The sequence below is a fragment of the Vicia villosa genome, linkage group LG6 (genome assembly GCF_029867415.1).
Source record: "Vicia villosa cultivar HV-30 ecotype Madison, WI linkage group LG6, Vvil1.0, whole genome shotgun sequence".
NCBI classification, from domain to species: Eukaryota; Viridiplantae; Streptophyta; class Magnoliopsida; order Fabales; family Fabaceae; genus Vicia; species Vicia villosa.
The window spans coordinates 162,173,434-162,190,257 of NC_081185.1; the positions used below are offsets into that span (position 1 = coordinate 162,173,434).

At 31.8% G+C, this 16,824-nt stretch overlaps 1 protein-coding gene and 1 pseudogene across 24 annotated transcripts; both read right to left on the reverse strand.

The window, feature by feature from the left end:
• Positions 1-1,311: 1,311 nt before the first annotated feature.
• Positions 1,312-6,891, reverse strand: LOC131610916 (uncharacterized). Of its 24 annotated transcripts, none has more exons than XR_009286721.1 (14): positions 6,546-6,889; positions 6,242-6,376; positions 5,980-6,140; positions 5,521-5,696; positions 5,216-5,436; positions 4,864-4,950; positions 4,480-4,739; positions 3,951-4,050; positions 3,377-3,528; positions 3,242-3,296; positions 2,919-3,145; positions 2,559-2,745; positions 1,903-2,124; positions 1,317-1,732 (listed from the first exon to the last, which is right to left on the reverse strand). XR_009286721.1 is itself a non-coding variant. In XM_058883000.1 (3 exons), the coding sequence occupies exons 1-3, from the start codon at positions 4,639-4,641 to the stop codon at positions 3,720-3,722; spliced, it is 381 nt and encodes a 126-aa protein (XP_058738983.1). In that variant the 5' UTR covers positions 4,642-5,209; the 3' UTR covers positions 3,560-3,719. The 24 variants fall into 24 exon arrangements, 1 of the variants encoding a protein (XP_058738983.1); XR_009286719.1 differs by having other exon boundaries at positions 4,824-4,950; XR_009286707.1 differs by having other exon boundaries at positions 1,318-1,732; positions 2,919-2,968; positions 3,070-3,145; positions 4,480-4,950.
• Positions 6,892-11,279: 4,388 nt separating this feature from the next.
• LOC131615201 (uncharacterized) lies at positions 11,280-12,195 on the reverse strand (annotated as a pseudogene).
• Between the last annotated feature and the right edge of the window lie 4,629 nt (positions 12,196-16,824).

Genomic DNA, 16,824 nt, shown 5'->3' on the forward strand with positions numbered 1-16,824 from the left:
ATTTCAATTAATGTCTTTATTGTTTAATAAAACTGCTTATACTACATACTCTATGTATAACACAACTTGGGTGGACAGCCGGATAGTATTACAATTTCAATTGTTGAGTATTTATCCCCTATTTGTTGTATCGTTTGACCTATTAAAAGTTTAACTATAATATTTAAATTATTTTATATTATATATATATAAATATATATATATATATATATATATATATATATATATATATATATATATATATATATATATATATATATATATATATATATATATATATATATAAAAGACACAATAATAACTAATTTATTAACTTATTAAATAAATTTGACATGTATTTTGAAAAATGAAATTTAATTAAAAAATAGTATTTTAAAAGAGATAATAAATGAGTGCTCATAAAAAATTGAAATTGTGATATGATCAAAATTTGTTTTTATTATTGATCATCACCAAAATTATTAAATTCACATAAAAATTTAAAGTTGACAAATAAAAATAATATATTAAATCATTAGAATATTTAAATTAGTAATACATCTATTAACCTTTTTTTTTAAGAATGAGTCAAATGTAAAACTTTGTTGCTCACATTGAGTATCGACTTCATTCATAATTTTATAACAATCAAATTACTACAAAATTATAAAATCAAATATGCAAGAAAAAAAATTCTAAAACAACGAATGTAGGCTTAAAAAAAATGTAGAGAAACACCGATTTTTTTGAAATTTGTAACATATATAAATAATTTAATATTATTAATAGTGTGCAATATACACAAATTATTGCATATAATTGTACATAAATGTGTAAATATCAATAAATGCCATTATTAACTAACAACATGCATGATTATATATATATATATATATATATATATATATATATATATATATATATATATATATATATATATATATATATATATATATATATATATATATATAAATTATTAAATTCAAAAACTTAATACTATTGATTATATTTTAATACATTAATATTGTAATTGTAGTATATTAACTCAGCTTCTTGCTGTAATTGTAGTATATTAATATATATATATATATATATATATATATATATATATATATATATATATTAACACTTTTGTTTACCAAATAGTTGTTAAAATGACACAAATATCAACAACAGTATGTGAAAATATAGACTTCTCTTGTTGGTCTAAAATCTTATTCTTTTGAGAAAGAAAGTCACCGTTAGTTAGTCCAAATTTTGAGTAAGCTATATGTGAACGAATATGAGTCAAAACAAAAAAGTGAACGAACGTTGAAGCAATTTTGGAGCATATGCTGCATGCATTGGATAAAATATTCAGCAACGGCAAAAAAAATATATGAGAAAGATCTTGTTCCCCTTTCAAGTAAATCAGAATCATGAAATGAATACAAATTCTCTTCTTTTACCAACTAATTAGAAATCCTAAAACCGATGCATTCTAGTACAACAACATCTCATCTCCTATCGCCGCAACCTACTTGCCACTATTGTGAATTCCGGCAGACATATTGCGTGCAAAACGTCACGACATCGGTCGTCACAGCCACAACATGAAAACATATTGCACCAGAGTAGAAATAGGAGGAAACAATTAGAGCTTTTTCGCTGCTGTTCATCTGTTGGTTGTATCAGAGGTGTTTTCAGTGGAGGTACAAATTCAGCCGTGTGCCTCCTTGGCGATGGCACGCTACCATACAGATCAATGGATTGCCTGAAATTATAATCACATCATGAGAACAAAGATTTCATATTTTAAGCACTTCACTTAGGAAGTGAATTTGGACAGAAGTAACCTATATGAAGCATAGAGTCACATAAAAAATAAGTGGTCAAAGACCACAAAAAATAAGTGCTCAAAGACTAAATAAACTCAACCATTACCATATCTTGTAAGAATTGCACAAACATAGATTAATCTCTCAGATTTGGTTGTGACAGTCCCAGATTAGATCGCATGAGTTGTATTCGGAATCAGCAAGAAATATTAATCAATAATGTCTTTAACTCGTAGTATGTTCGATTCCAAAGGCACAAAAGAGATATTACCGCTTTGAAGGGCCACTTTCGAACACGATCGAATCCAATGATTATTCCATTTCCAAGCTGCAAATATAAAGTAACCATAAGAAATCTTGGAATAACATTTACTGCAAATATAAGGTTGACAGTGAATTGAAATCAATTGTTTTGAGTAAAATTGAATCTAATGAGTATTCCATTTGCATATGCAAATATAGTGTACTAATCAACCACTCATAGTATGCATCACATATATTCAAGCTCAGTTTACATACATCTCAAGGCAGCACCCCTAGAAGCAATACAATAATTCGGCATTTCATATTCTATAGTTACTGAATTCAGCATGCCATTTCCAAAACATGTCACTAATTCAATGCACCACATGATTGATTCAAGATATCCAGTTCAGTTGAAAACATGTATCAAGTTCAAATCGTTACCGTTCACTTCAGTACCTACAAAAGGATTATCAATATAATTGTAAGTTAATTACATTCTATATATCAAAATCTAACCTATGGTCCAAATTACCAGCTACAGCTAAGAGCAATTAGCTTGTGATGTTCTCAGCCATATACTTCTGTAGTTCATTCTTCAACATGTTGACCCCCAGAACTGCATGAAATTGAAACAGAATGGGCCATCCGTCTTTGTAGATTTTTAAAATCCATTGCCAATTTTTCATCACAATTGTAGTTTTCTCTGAAAAGCACAAAAAAAATCAACTCTTATACGTTAGTTCATTGAACTTCAAATTCCCAATGATTCGAAAAAACTGGTTATGAAAAATTCATCAAGTAAATACCTATCCATAACAGATTCTCCTAACACAATATTAGTAATCTTAATATTTCAAACAGTAAGAGAGTGAGAACCTGAATGCATTGGAAGCAGAGGGGTATCACCCGATCGTAGTGGTTGTACGCTTTCATCTTAAACACAAAATCATTGATACGGCGGAAACAGAAACTACAATGCCACCCAGTATCTGATAGCAGTACATCAGACTGTCTATATTATGCATACCTTGTTGTGTCGGCTTGGTATCTGTGGATTGACGCTCTCCAACTTTTGTTGTCGAGTTTCATTCGAGAAGTACATGCTGTGAAACATAAGTATAAATCATATGCTCTCCAATATTTAGACATATAAATATCATCATAAATGAAAATTGGTGACAGTCAATGTTCCCCAGTACTTTAATGCAGCTAAATCATATGCTCTGGCTGCTAAGATTTTGTCACCGTAAGCCCCTGTGATATTTGGAAGATAATTTGTCTTTGTCTAAGTAATTAATATTGATAAAAGCAAACCTTATAATTAAGGTACTTACCAAGATAAACTATTGGTCACAGTATCCAATTCCAGTTAAACATTCAAATGATAGTTAAAATCTTCTATGACACATTCATCATAAATAGCAAGCCAATCCCTCTTTGCACCATCCAACTTTTGATCAATTTTTTGAAGATATTCAGCAATAACCTGAAATTAAAGAAAGGATCAGGTATCAACAATAGCCACCTACATTTAAAAAAGAAATTGATTATAACATTACTGGTTTTACTATATAATAAATTCCACACACCTTATCAACATAACCATACAAATAAATCACATACAAATCAATTATATAAGTGAGAAAGAGATGCAAAAAACATTTAATCATTGACAGTTCAAATGCTACTTAATTGATACAACATCCAGGCTGTGCAATCTGTCAATGTTACCATGCTCTCAATAAGTTGTAGTAAAGTAGATGGAATGGGGCATGTAGTAGGAGGGTGCATCAGTCCTGCTCATAGTCAATGCCAAGCTGCACTATGTCAGGAAGTTTTTACTCTTAATATAAGAGTAACTTCCCGTTATGCATTGTATATTTGGTAACATACAAATCGAAGACTAACCTAAATTCATTGACTCCAGTTTCGGGATTGCGTCTGATGTTAACAATTCTACCATACACCACTTTCCCTCCCAGTTCAGCAAGGCAATAATCAAGAAGCTCTGCAACATGACAACAATAATCCAACATGTTTATTGCTCAAACATACTTCTAAATCTATATGTATAAAACATATTAGATTAAAACATTTCGAATAATATTTGATTAAAACATATTAGATTCTCTCCTCTGTTCACTACTTATGCTCAACCTTTCTCCAACTCACTTGGTCCCTGTTCTCTGTTTCAAATGGCAACCAAACAATAACTCTTTCCATCTCTCCTTTTGAACTTCTGTGTTCTTAAACGAAAACAACAAACAAAACTCATCAAATCTTCCTCTTCCTCGTGAGTTTTCAATCAGCCAAGAACACGACACAACCAACAACACAAAGTAAATCGCAATAGCATGATATCTAACAATAACAACGAAGAGGAAATATTCATAGCATGAGCAGTAGCGTCACATATTGGAAATGAAGACGTGATTACCGATAGTGATGATGAAGGTTGTTGTTCTGCTTTGAATGATGATGATGTTGTTGGGTGTTCGTTTGCGGGTTGTATGTGATGAACCGTCGAAAACTGTTGGCTCTGTTCTAATGCGCCTGAACCGCTGTTGAAAGATATGTGAATCAGATCTGCAGGTTGCATCGCGATGCCGTACGTTGTTGCAGATTGACGGTAATAACAGTGGTGTGAATTGGTGAAGAAAGAAAGTGGCGTATCGTTTGAGAATCAAGTATGAGAACCTTCATGCCGGAGATGTCCCGTAAGATGCGGCTTAAGTGAATGGCAACTTGAAAATGATGAATGGTAACATGAAAAAAACTTACAGAATGAGGAGTGTTGTATTGTTGTCCTATCGATACAGACCTTAAATTTTAGTCCACCCATGATTCCAATACCAGAGATTATGTGAGCATTTACAATGTAAACCCAATCAATATGTGAAAGATTCCCCTGTAGATAGTAAAATATAACAAAGCCATGTTGAGTTTAGATACAGATGAGAAAGCCATAAACAAAAGGAATTTGAGAAACCCATAAACAAAAGGAATTTGAGAAACCCAGTAAAACTGTCAAACAATTTGTGAACAGTGTAGGTGGATTCCCTAAAAACCTGAAGTTCCAAGAAAGAGAAGCACATAAACAAAAAGATTCAAAGTAATACTTTCAGTGTAGGTGGAGAAAACATCGAGAACCAATTGAAAACAGAAAAACGCACATCAGTAAGATTTGAATCACAGGTCCATGATTCACATTTGAAAAGCCTGGAAAATAGGAACTTTGAGCCACCTCAATCCCACGATTCCCTCAACTTCGGAGTCCACCTACAATCCCTGATTTCTCTCAAACCTCAATCCTCTCTCACTCCACAGATATCTCAGTCGAACTCCACTCCCTAAAAACTCTCTGCTCGCACAGATCGATTCAACAACACAAAAACTACACAGTAAAAACAAAACAGGAGTAAAGAAGAGGAGAAACTCAAAATCGAGATTGGAGTCAAAACCACCGTAAACCACTCACCGTTTAATCAAACCCGACCACTGTGAAGGGTCATCAGAAAGCAAAACCAATCACCGCGAGCATCACCCTTTCGGCCAAGATCGACACAGCCGCAGACAACATACGTGAAGTTATCCATCATTGACGAACCTCAAGCAACACCAGCGTCAGTTCCCGCTGATTGAGCAATACATGTTCTTTTTGTTACAGAAGAAGGAAGATTGAATTTGATGTTAACCACACAAATGATAACCAACCAACAAATCCATAGAAATCAAGTATTAAAATTTGAAATCAATCTGAACACCGGTTGAAAAGGAATTCGATATAGCTGACACAGGATTTCTCCATTAAACATTGCCAAATCAATTTGTATTCAATTGCAACATCAATTGTGATAACCAACCAACAAATCCATAGAAATCAAGTATTAAAATTTGAAATCAATCTGAACACCGGTTGAAAAGGAATTCGATATACCTGACATAGGATTTCTCCATTAAACATTGCCAAATCAAAATTTGTATTCAATTGCAACATCAATTGTGACTTCACTGCTGAATTATGTTGATTCTTCTATTGGATGAATTGAACGTTGGCTTCGGAGTGGGGAAATCAGATTAACATTCTTTGATTTACCACTGAATTTACATCAAGACAGAGATTCATTAAGTTTATGAAAGAACAGTTTTAACAATTACATAATAGAATTGATGTAATGGTACCAATTGTAAGTAAATACACTTATCTTTTTATCAGCAGTGCCGATTTAACCGGTTCGAAGACCCTTAGGTGATTTTGGTCGGAGACCCTTGTGATGGGAATTCGGTCTGTTGCTATCCTCCATTTGTTTCTGATTTTAGCCTCTAATTAAGCCCTGAAAAAGCCCTGAAAAAAATTAGGGATTCGAATTTATGATTTCCATACCTTGATTTAGATTCATCCATCAAGACGAAATATCAAGACCTTATAATGTTTAAATTTCAAACCTTTATCACATCTTTCTATCTATTTCCATCAGGAACCAAAAGCCAATATCGACATACCATGTTTCAATCGTAGATGCGCGGCGGTGGTGTAGTCGTCGGTGTTGGGGATACGACGGCAAAATCAGCAGTTGCAGGCGACGCAGGTTTCGATCTAGAGCGGAGTAGGCAGAGGTGGATGTGGGCGGTTGCGAAAGTTGAATGGAGATGAAGAGAATGGTAATTGAAGATAGATTGAATCGTTTTGAAAATGGGAAGACAAACAGTCAATGTAATGTAACCGTGCATTGAAGAGAATGGTGAGTGAAGAGAATGTGCCGGTTTTGAAAGAAGAGGAGAAACCGTTTTGGAAGAGAAAGAGGAGAGCGTGAGAATTTTGAGAAGTGTAACCGCCAAAGCTTATGTGGATTAACCATGGAACAGATGCTGATGTGGATAGCCTAAGAAAGTCCCAAATGGTAGTGATGTGGATAGCCTAAGAAAGTCCCAAATGGTAGACTTTTCTTATATGATAGATTGATTTATCATATTTTTATTTTTTTTAAATAAAAGTATCAATCTTCTAAAAAGAAAGGTATAGAGATGACCCACTTAAGGAAGTTTATACATCTCATAATCCATATATTTTCTGATGGGTTGATGAAACAATGTCTGTTAAAAATATATAGTTAATTTTTATATTTGTTTGTTTGATAATATGTGAGATACATATGTTTTTTTGTTATATAATTTTATATATATTTTCTAATGTTTTGCACAATGTTTTTTTTAACATCTTTAAACCTAATGTATTTATTTTTATTTGTAGACATTGCATATCACTGTTTCATTATACAAATATTTTATGTAAATTTATTTATATTATATTCAATATTAAAGTTGAAAGACGATGTTTATACTTTCATACATTTTTAAATAAAACATTACTATTAAATCAAAATCAAAATTATCTAAAAAATTAATTATATTTTACATGTGCTAACGCAATAAAAACAGTGGACATGCGAACACCAGAGTGTCCAAGCGTGCTGATCGCGACTTTATGAGTTTATTGGGATACTAACTGCAAGCGCACTGTCTAATCGCGTAGTTTTAAAAGATATCAAATCCATAAGGACTGATAATCAAACTAGTGTTATCTAACATTACTATGTAAGCTAAAGATAATGATTTTTCTTTGGTTAAAAAGGAAATGGGAATTAAATAGAATTTAAATTAAATAATCAAAAGAGAGACACCGATATGTAATTAGTCAGACTTCGGGGATTTGATAATTATTGGCACTATTTTTAAGTATTAAAATACTCATTCTGTAGAAACTATTGATTTAAAAACCTTTATTTCACACTCTCGTGTTTGTTGATTCAGATTATATTATCATATCTAAACGCTTGCTCTCGCTGTCTCATTTAAAATCAGAATATACTTTTTGAAAAGCAAATAGAATCTAATTAACCCTAAAACCTTCTCGTTGTATTTAGAATTAATGCTTGATTACCACTATCCGGTTAAAATCTCAAATTCTCCTTGTGTTGATTTTAACCTTCGTTTGTCTTTTACTCTTGTAACAAAACAATTTTAATATTAATTATAGAAACCAAAACTAGAGAAATATTTAACTAGTATTTATGTAAAATTATTACCGAACCCTTTTGCTTCTTATGACTCTACATAACGGTATTGGGAAAGTAGTTGGACATGCTTTCGAGCACAAATATGGAATAATAGTTGACAGATAGAGATTCAATCATGATTATTAAATATAAAAACAATAATTGCATATAAAATTAGAACTTGGAAGTAAATAACGGAAACTGAAATTTATAACAATCTTCAAGTGCCAAACAATCTTCAACAAAGCGTAGAGGTTGCTTCTTGAAATTACAAATCGAATCAAATACTAAAACCTAAATCTATGATTGCAATAGCCCCCCAATGCAGGAAACTATTTCTTTGAAAGTAATTTATTTGCTTAAGACTAAGAAAAACAAAGGAATGCCAAAGCTTGAAACTTGCAGAAACTGAAAATAATAGAAAGTGACGAGAAAAACTTATGTTGTCAACAACTATGCTTTTATATTGGTTTCTATGTCTTGCTCTACCGAGAATCTAGAGTCACGGATGTTGTGCAGTTTTTATCCGGGAGAATCAGTCTTGAGAAAATATAGGAGCCTCTGTCGTGGGTAGAGATTACGTATAATTTAAGTGCGTTGAATGGGCTATGACGAGCGACAGGCAACGTGTGCCGTGGGGCACACACATTTTTGTTTTGTGTCGGTCGTAAGACAAAGTGTGCCAAGGGGCACACTTAAGCAATGTGTGACAGGCAGCATGAGGTTGTGTCGGACGGCACAATCGTCTGTCATATAATTTTTGCTGCTACTTCTGTTGTTTCTGTCAAAATGTGATTTTTAGCTCATTTTTCTTCCCATTTTTTCCTCTTCTCATACGAGCTCAATTGAATATAATTACCTGAAACACACTAAAAATACCAATGTAATGCAGCATATAATTAATGAATATGGTAAATTAATTCATGCTAATTAAGCCGAATATGCGATGGATTTTTGTGTTATCAAACTCCCCTACACTTGAACCTTTGCTTGTCCCCAAGCAAATAATCACTATTAAACACGGGTTAAACGTAAATACATGATGAAAATTCTAGTAACTCACGCTTGATGTCGTACTGGATGTTATGACATCCACAATTACACAGTTCGGTTCAAACAACCTACTCTGGGGGGTACCAAACCAGGGAGGGAATTCAATACAAGCAGAATTAATTTGGAGTTAAACTCCCCCGTTTACAACTCCTCACTTAAAACCTACCCAATGCAATTCTAATCTATTCCTAGACCTGAGTATCTCCACTCACTCCCCCTCAATCACAGCAGTGATTACAAATAAACATTAAACAAATTCAGAGATAAGACACACTTCCGAAACACACCTTGATCTGCTTAAAAGCTTCAATCAAGAGACACATACTCGTGCTTAAAAGATTAGAGTGACAAATAACAAACACGTATACAATCTAGTCTAGAAAGTAAAAGCTAGAAGCAATAAATTTATTCTAGAAAGCAATGAAAATCCTAAAATTAGAAAGCAGGAAAATCCTAATTTTAAAGTTCCTACCCGCATACTAACATAGACAGTGTCCTCACTGTCTACATGTGAGAACTAGGAAAATTGCAAAAGTTGATGCTTATTAATAGCCTATATTTTGTAATGATGTGAATATTAACCAATTGAATATGAATTCAAACTTTAAAAATGAGTGTTTAGTATATGTGTAATGTAAATCCAGATAGGATTTGTGCGATAGTACGAATTTCTTACTAGTTGTTGGATAAAATAGACAAATTGCAATATCTCATAGCATCCTTATGCAATAGAATTAGCCTAAATTGAATTAGAAATTTTAACATGACTACTTAAAGGACAAAATAGGCAAATAGGAAGCATTTAAGGCATTTTCTTGGACTTTTTTACAAGGAGTGTAAAACTCTAAAACAAACTTTTCTTTCTTTTTACATAGAATTCAAAATTTTTAAAGTTAGGAGCATGAGAGGTAGAGTTGGTATTATGGAAAGTGTTAAGGGGAACTTTGGTCATTTCTACCTCACATATATAAGCTAAGTTGTGAAAAATTTCATGAATTCTACCTCACATATATAAGTTATTGTGCAATCGATTACAACTAGCCTGTAATCAGTTAAAACTACCCTATATTCGGTTACTAGTGAGGAAAACGGAAATTATGAGTTTCTGGATATACTGTAATCGATTGCAATTAGCCTGTAATTGATTACAAATGAAGGAATAGAGGAAAATCACCCAATTATTGAAGTGTTATAATTTAACTAATAAAGTGTTGTAAGACAAAGTAAAAACCATAATCAAACCCTAGAACATAATTAAGGGAAATCAACTGTGAATCATAAATACTTAGATATACTAAATGATGGTTAGAATATGTTTGGCATTGGTTCTACGAGGATCAATTGTAATACATGTATGATCATGTTGAGACTTTTCTACGCGTGTCGAATGTATAACCTATTATAAGACAGGTCAATCCAGGTAAGGTGGTAAGTTACACCGTAAAAACCAAACTTGATGGAAGGACTAGTAGGATGTCACAGATTTCGTAAAATTAGGCTTGATATAAGAAGCTCTAGTAGGCAGCTGACGATGCCGCAAAGGTAGATGCCTCATGAGGTGTACATCGATGTTAGAGAAAGTGTATTGGCCTTCCTTGATTGTATGAGGCTAATTATGCCTCAATCCCCTTTTTTATTTTGTTTTAAACATGTGAGTTTTAGATCCTTGTAGAATCAATCGTAGTCTTAGAAGACCTTGATCATTAAGAGCACTTGTGGTTTTAGTAGAATTCCACTAAGATGTTGTTATCTCACCTCTATTTTGTTTATTATATTTTCAAGATAATCAAGTTTTCAAAATATAGGAAAGGTAAAGATGCTTTGATGGATGTAAGATATCTTCCCTTTTTATTCTAATTTCCATTGCGTATTATGGTATTATGTATGTATCTTATGTAACTTCATGTACTTATGTCAGTTTTATGCTACTTTGATGTATCAGTGCCAATATTTCAATGTCCCCGTTGTGGGAATTTAGGTTATATCTAATTTGGGTATTCTCAGGGAAGGATCTAGAAATTTCATATTGGTGCAGCTAAACATGAAAGAAACTATGAACGAAATTATATTGAAAATAAGAAATAATATTCGTTAATGCATACAATGAAAATCATCTACCATCTATTTTTTAAAAATAAGGTAAGATAACATCATTGCTAATTGTTTTGAGAACATCTCTTTTTATAAAAGTTACAAGACATTCATTTAACTATTAATCACTCTTTCTGTTACATAGCTGACTCTTCACAAACTTCATAGTTGGAAAAACAGGTTTCATACTTGCAATTACAATCTTCAAGACTATAGCCAACTTCAAAAGCTTATAAACAATATCAAATTTTTTGCACTTATTTGTTTCCACAAGTTTTGTATAAAGATATGAAAATCATTTTAACTTAGCAAATTTTAGGCCACCTCAAACATTTCTAACATAGTTCCCAAGTTGATGTTGCACCACCACTTTCGACACATCTACAAAATCATTTGCATACAATTCAACTATCCTCAATAAGTTTTACATATCAAAAGATGCAAATTATGATGAGAGACTCAAACATAAAACACATTGTAAAAATTTAGAATTCTCTTCATCAAACTTAGCATTGAGCTCTTGCAAATGCAAATCTAAAATACTAAACAAACAATCTTGCTTATAATGATGCAAATTAGAAACACTAGAATTCGTAATGTGTTACCTAGGTTTCTTCCCTTGCATATACAATGCACCAATATCCGACAAATCAATATCATGCTTATCACAAATTTCTATAACCTTAGATATACGTTCTTCCCATCCATCTTTCATGATTTCTTGTAATTCTTGATTGGTAGCATTGACAAGTGATAAAGCATTTAAAAATTCGTATGAAAATAAAGTCAAAGGATTGAAACACATCTACCAAAAACATACCATATTTTTCAAATGGCGTATCCTTCCAGAGTTCTTTAAGTACTCCATTAATGACACCATACAAAGTCATCGAACTAGTGAGAGTTCTAAAGTGGAAATCCAAATGAGTTTCACCCATTATAGCAAAAACTAATTCGTAATTTAATCCACTAGCCACTTTCCAAAATGAGTTAATTACTTGTTTCTCTCAAAGCAATTTGTATCTCTTGTTAGAAGATTGCATGAAATTAATAAGCATATTGACCTTATGGAAAAAACCACCAACATCTTGGTGAGAATTATCACACGCAACAATTTTTCTAGAGGCAACCAAATTTATGGCGTGTTTAGAAACACTATTTTCTTTAATTAACTATCGTAATTAACACTTTTATATAAATAATATTAGGGTTGTTAAAAAAAACATGAATTGAACTGGACCGCACAATCGAAGCGAACTGAGGTTAAAATAACCAAACTGTTATGTTTGTTATTGAACCCAACCATATTACACAAACGGTTCTAGATCCGAACTAAAACTGAAATCGAATCAAACTCAAACTGAACCGAAACAAAATTGAAAATGAAAAATACAAAAAACAAGTTTTAATTTTTTTAAACAAAAATTAAAAAAATTGTTTAATGGTTCGGTTCTTTAATAAATGGTTCGGTTCTTTAATAAATGGTTTGGTTCGGGAAAATTGGTCTTCTAACAGTTCGATAAGGTTCAAAAAATTTAAACAGTATACCAAATCAATCATTTCAGTTCGGTTCAATTCTGAGAAAATTGAAAAGTTTCGGTTCAATTCGAATAAACTATTCCTATGGTTCGGTTCAGTTTGGTAAGATTTTCTCTGAATAATATATATGATCCAAAAACAATTGGCGTGCAAGAGTGACACTTATTATCAGCCAAGCCACAGAGTGGATCCGCCCATATGGGTATTACACAAATAATTTGAGACAGGTTATTGTGTGTGCAAAATAGACATTTATTATGAGTCAGATGGATTAATTAATTCTCTCTTGGGAAAGCTATAAATTTAAATTTTCTTTTAATAATTTTCAAGATCAAGTACCAAATTTATTCGTTGTTTTTATTTATATATATTTGATATCCACTCTTGTAGTATGAGGCTCCTGCATGTTCTTTACGTCTTCATCATAAAGATACATTCAGGTATATATTTTTCGGTTATTTTATTCTCCGCAAGGTATCATGCAGCTTTCCATAGATGATAGTAATTTTGTAGTTTCTTATTGTATAACTTTAGCCATCTATATAGGGATTTGTGATGTAATTTGTGAAGATATAAAAACATCTTGTAATTACTTTTGTTAGAGACGTTTCGGTCAATTACATCTTAATCAGTGGAAGTTTATGATGTTTATTATACAGCTATCTATGCATATTTCTCGTGTAAAAATTAACTTTACCTGTTCATTCATTAAATGAGGATGACGGAGTATATTGAACTTATGAGTGTGACTTGAAGGAGATTTATGGAAAATAGATGTACATAATGCAACTACAGATGTGTTGTTGTGCCTACAACTAAGTTTGTGATTTAAAGCATTGATGGTATCCGTGATGTTAAACTAAAGGTGCAAAATTGCTATTCATATTTTCCTGGTATTAGTGGCCTTTAAGGCCTTAATTTGTCTATGTCCCTATTTTTTTAATGTATCATCCACTATACCTGAAGGTGTTAGATTTGTATTATTCATGTTTATTTGAGAGTTATTTCCTTGTATTTGCCATGACTTGTGTTAAAATTTCTCGTGAGACTTAATGCGATTTCAGTAATTATATATATTCAGAGAGAGCGGTAATTTATCCCGTAAACATCTTAATTTGATAAAATTCTTATTTAATTATAATTGCGGGGAGGATAATCATTATTATGTTGTCGTCGTATCCGAATGTAATTCAGTTGTGTGGTAAACAAATGTGATACTGTTGTATCTAGAGATGATTCAATAAATAAAACAAAGTCATGCTGTCATATCCAATGACCCCACTATTCATAATTTTTAGCTTCGTCTTTGGTATCAAATATTGTATCGGAAGATCATGCAGATAAAGAACATAAGAATGTTAAATTTAAAATAGTCGTCAAATTTGAAGATAATCAAGTTATCATTATAAATCAATGTGTGCTAATCGTAATGAATGTGATCTTGAGTTGAGGAAACACTGTGACAGAGCTCATTGTTACATATCAACTTTTTTTTCACAATGCACTCATATTTATTTTCTATTATGAGCCCAATAGGTAGTCCTCTCATCATATATGCGAATGAACCAAGTTCATACAAATAGAAGTAAATATTGGGCAACTTTTTTTTCTAGAAATACCTATTAATCATATCATATGTTCTTATTTTGCTTAAGGGCGGTCTTGCATGCGAGGCTACAACATCGTTTACTAGTTGCTGCAGTTGCTTTGTTATTTAGCAACTTATTTGGATCGTAAGTGAGAACTTTCTGAAACAAAATCAAGATCGTGTAACCATACATGAATGTCGCATCGGATAGATTTTAGTACCATTGGTTTTCTTTGCGTTGGATATCCTCTATACTTGCTTATGATTGGTCTTCACTATACATCTGATCCAGGTTCATCCCGACTAAACACAAGCAAGTATGGAGGAGACCCAACATAAAGAGAGCTAACGACACTATAATCCATCCAGCATTCATATATCATGACACAATCATGACTTTGTATTAGAAAATTCTCACTAACAACTCAAATTAGTTGGTCAAATAACAATGTAATAAAACTGCGGTAACTAATAAACTATGTTGCAACTCATAGGTAAAATTGTCCATAAAGTAGAACAAGAACATATTGAGTATAGCATAAAACGCGGTGATAGGTAAGACTAGAAGAAACAGTTCTTCAATACTTCAATAAATATTTCTTTTTTATCTACAAATTGCTTTTTCGCATGTACAGTGAGAGACTACCTATTTGACTCATAAAGAAAATTAAATATAAGAACATTATAAAGAAAAGTTGAACATCTGGTGTAGTAAAAAAATTGTAATAGTTTGTACCCTCAAGTCTGAAAGACTGAAACACCTTCGTTAACAACTGGATAACCTTGGTTTATAACGGTGATTAGATAAAAAAAAAATTTACCACCCTGCCACTATTATGAAAACAAAATACCACATTGCCATAAAATGAAAAAAAAAATAACAAAATGCCACACTTTCCTCTCACGTCCGTCTAGGGGTTGGCCGGACCAGAATGTATTTTTTTTCTTCAATTGGGGCAAGGTGGTAAAAAAATCGAGAAATACAACACAACCAAAGGCATGACTAGAGATTAAGAGACAAACACAATATTAACTTAAATCATTTGTTTCATGTATGATGTACTACCTGTGTAGCAATTAAGGCTATCATGGTTGAAATGGCTTCATTTTCCAAGGGCGCTCTGTTATATGTCATTACATTATCATAATTATGTGCATTTCCATGTAATCTTGAAATTGCCTCTGTAATAGAATCCAAAACAACTTATTAAGTCAAAAAAAATATTAGAATAAAAAAATACAATTTTTATGAAAATATATAAACCTAAAATAAATAATTATTAAAAGGGAAATGTTAACCAGTGCCTTTGGGGCACTCTTTAAATGATTAAAGTAATAAATTTTTATTGAAATGCGTGTATTCGATGCATTAAAAGTGTATTGAAAATTAAAATATTAACTTTTATAAAAAATATTTTTTTTATTTAGTATGCTTAAAGAGTACCCAGAGGACACTGGTTATCAAGACCCTTATTAAAAATAGAGTTAGCTCCATGCTTCAACAAATATTAGAAAGTTTAGTGAAATTGCCTCTTTCATATTGTAAAAATTATTTGTTCGAAAATAAATTTCGCTTTTAATTTCCAATGCAGTTTTAACTTTTATCTTTTAATTGTACTCTATAATGAATACTTATAATTTATATTTATCTAACATTAATTAATGATTTGGTAAATTTGTCATCCTCTCTTTAATTTATCACATTTATTTTAGGACGGATGGATGGAATAATATAATAAAAAAATAAAATAATAATATTAAAAAAAAAAAAAAAAGAAGATTGTAGATCAAAAGTTTAGAACGAGCCTCATTTTCAGCAAATGGGTTTGAAAGGAAGAAATAAAAAATGGAGTAAAAGTAGTGAAGATGAGGGAGAAAGAGAAAGAAAGGACCGATTGGGTTACCAGGGCTGTGAAACCAGAGGCTATGCACGGCGGTTTAGTGGCGGCGCTGGTAGAACTCCTCCGTTATCTTCAATCTCTCTCTTCTTTCTTTTTGTTATCTTTCTTCTCTATAATTTCTTGGTTCTGGTTTCCCTTCTACTATTGTTACTTCTTCTTTTATACTCAAAATTAGGGTAGAACAAATAAATTGAAAATTTTGTTGGTTTTTGGAGGATGATTCAGAGCTGCATGTGTGAAACATTGAAATAGAAAGAAGGAAAAGCAAAGTGAAAAGGATGAAAACAAATTTTCTTCCTTTGAGATGCCTTATATAATTTATGCATTTTTTTAATGTTGTGGAAGCATAAAAATGGCAATAAAGAAATGACAAATGATAAAGAACAAAGATGATTATCCTCACATAGGAAGATTCTGTGATATTTTTGCTGTAAATTTGATTTGTAATGTTTATTTTTTTATTTGTAATTGAAAAATTATTTATTTGTAATCTGCTCGGCGACAAACAGATTTTGTTCAGATCAATCGCTCTTACAGATATTAGGAAGTAATTA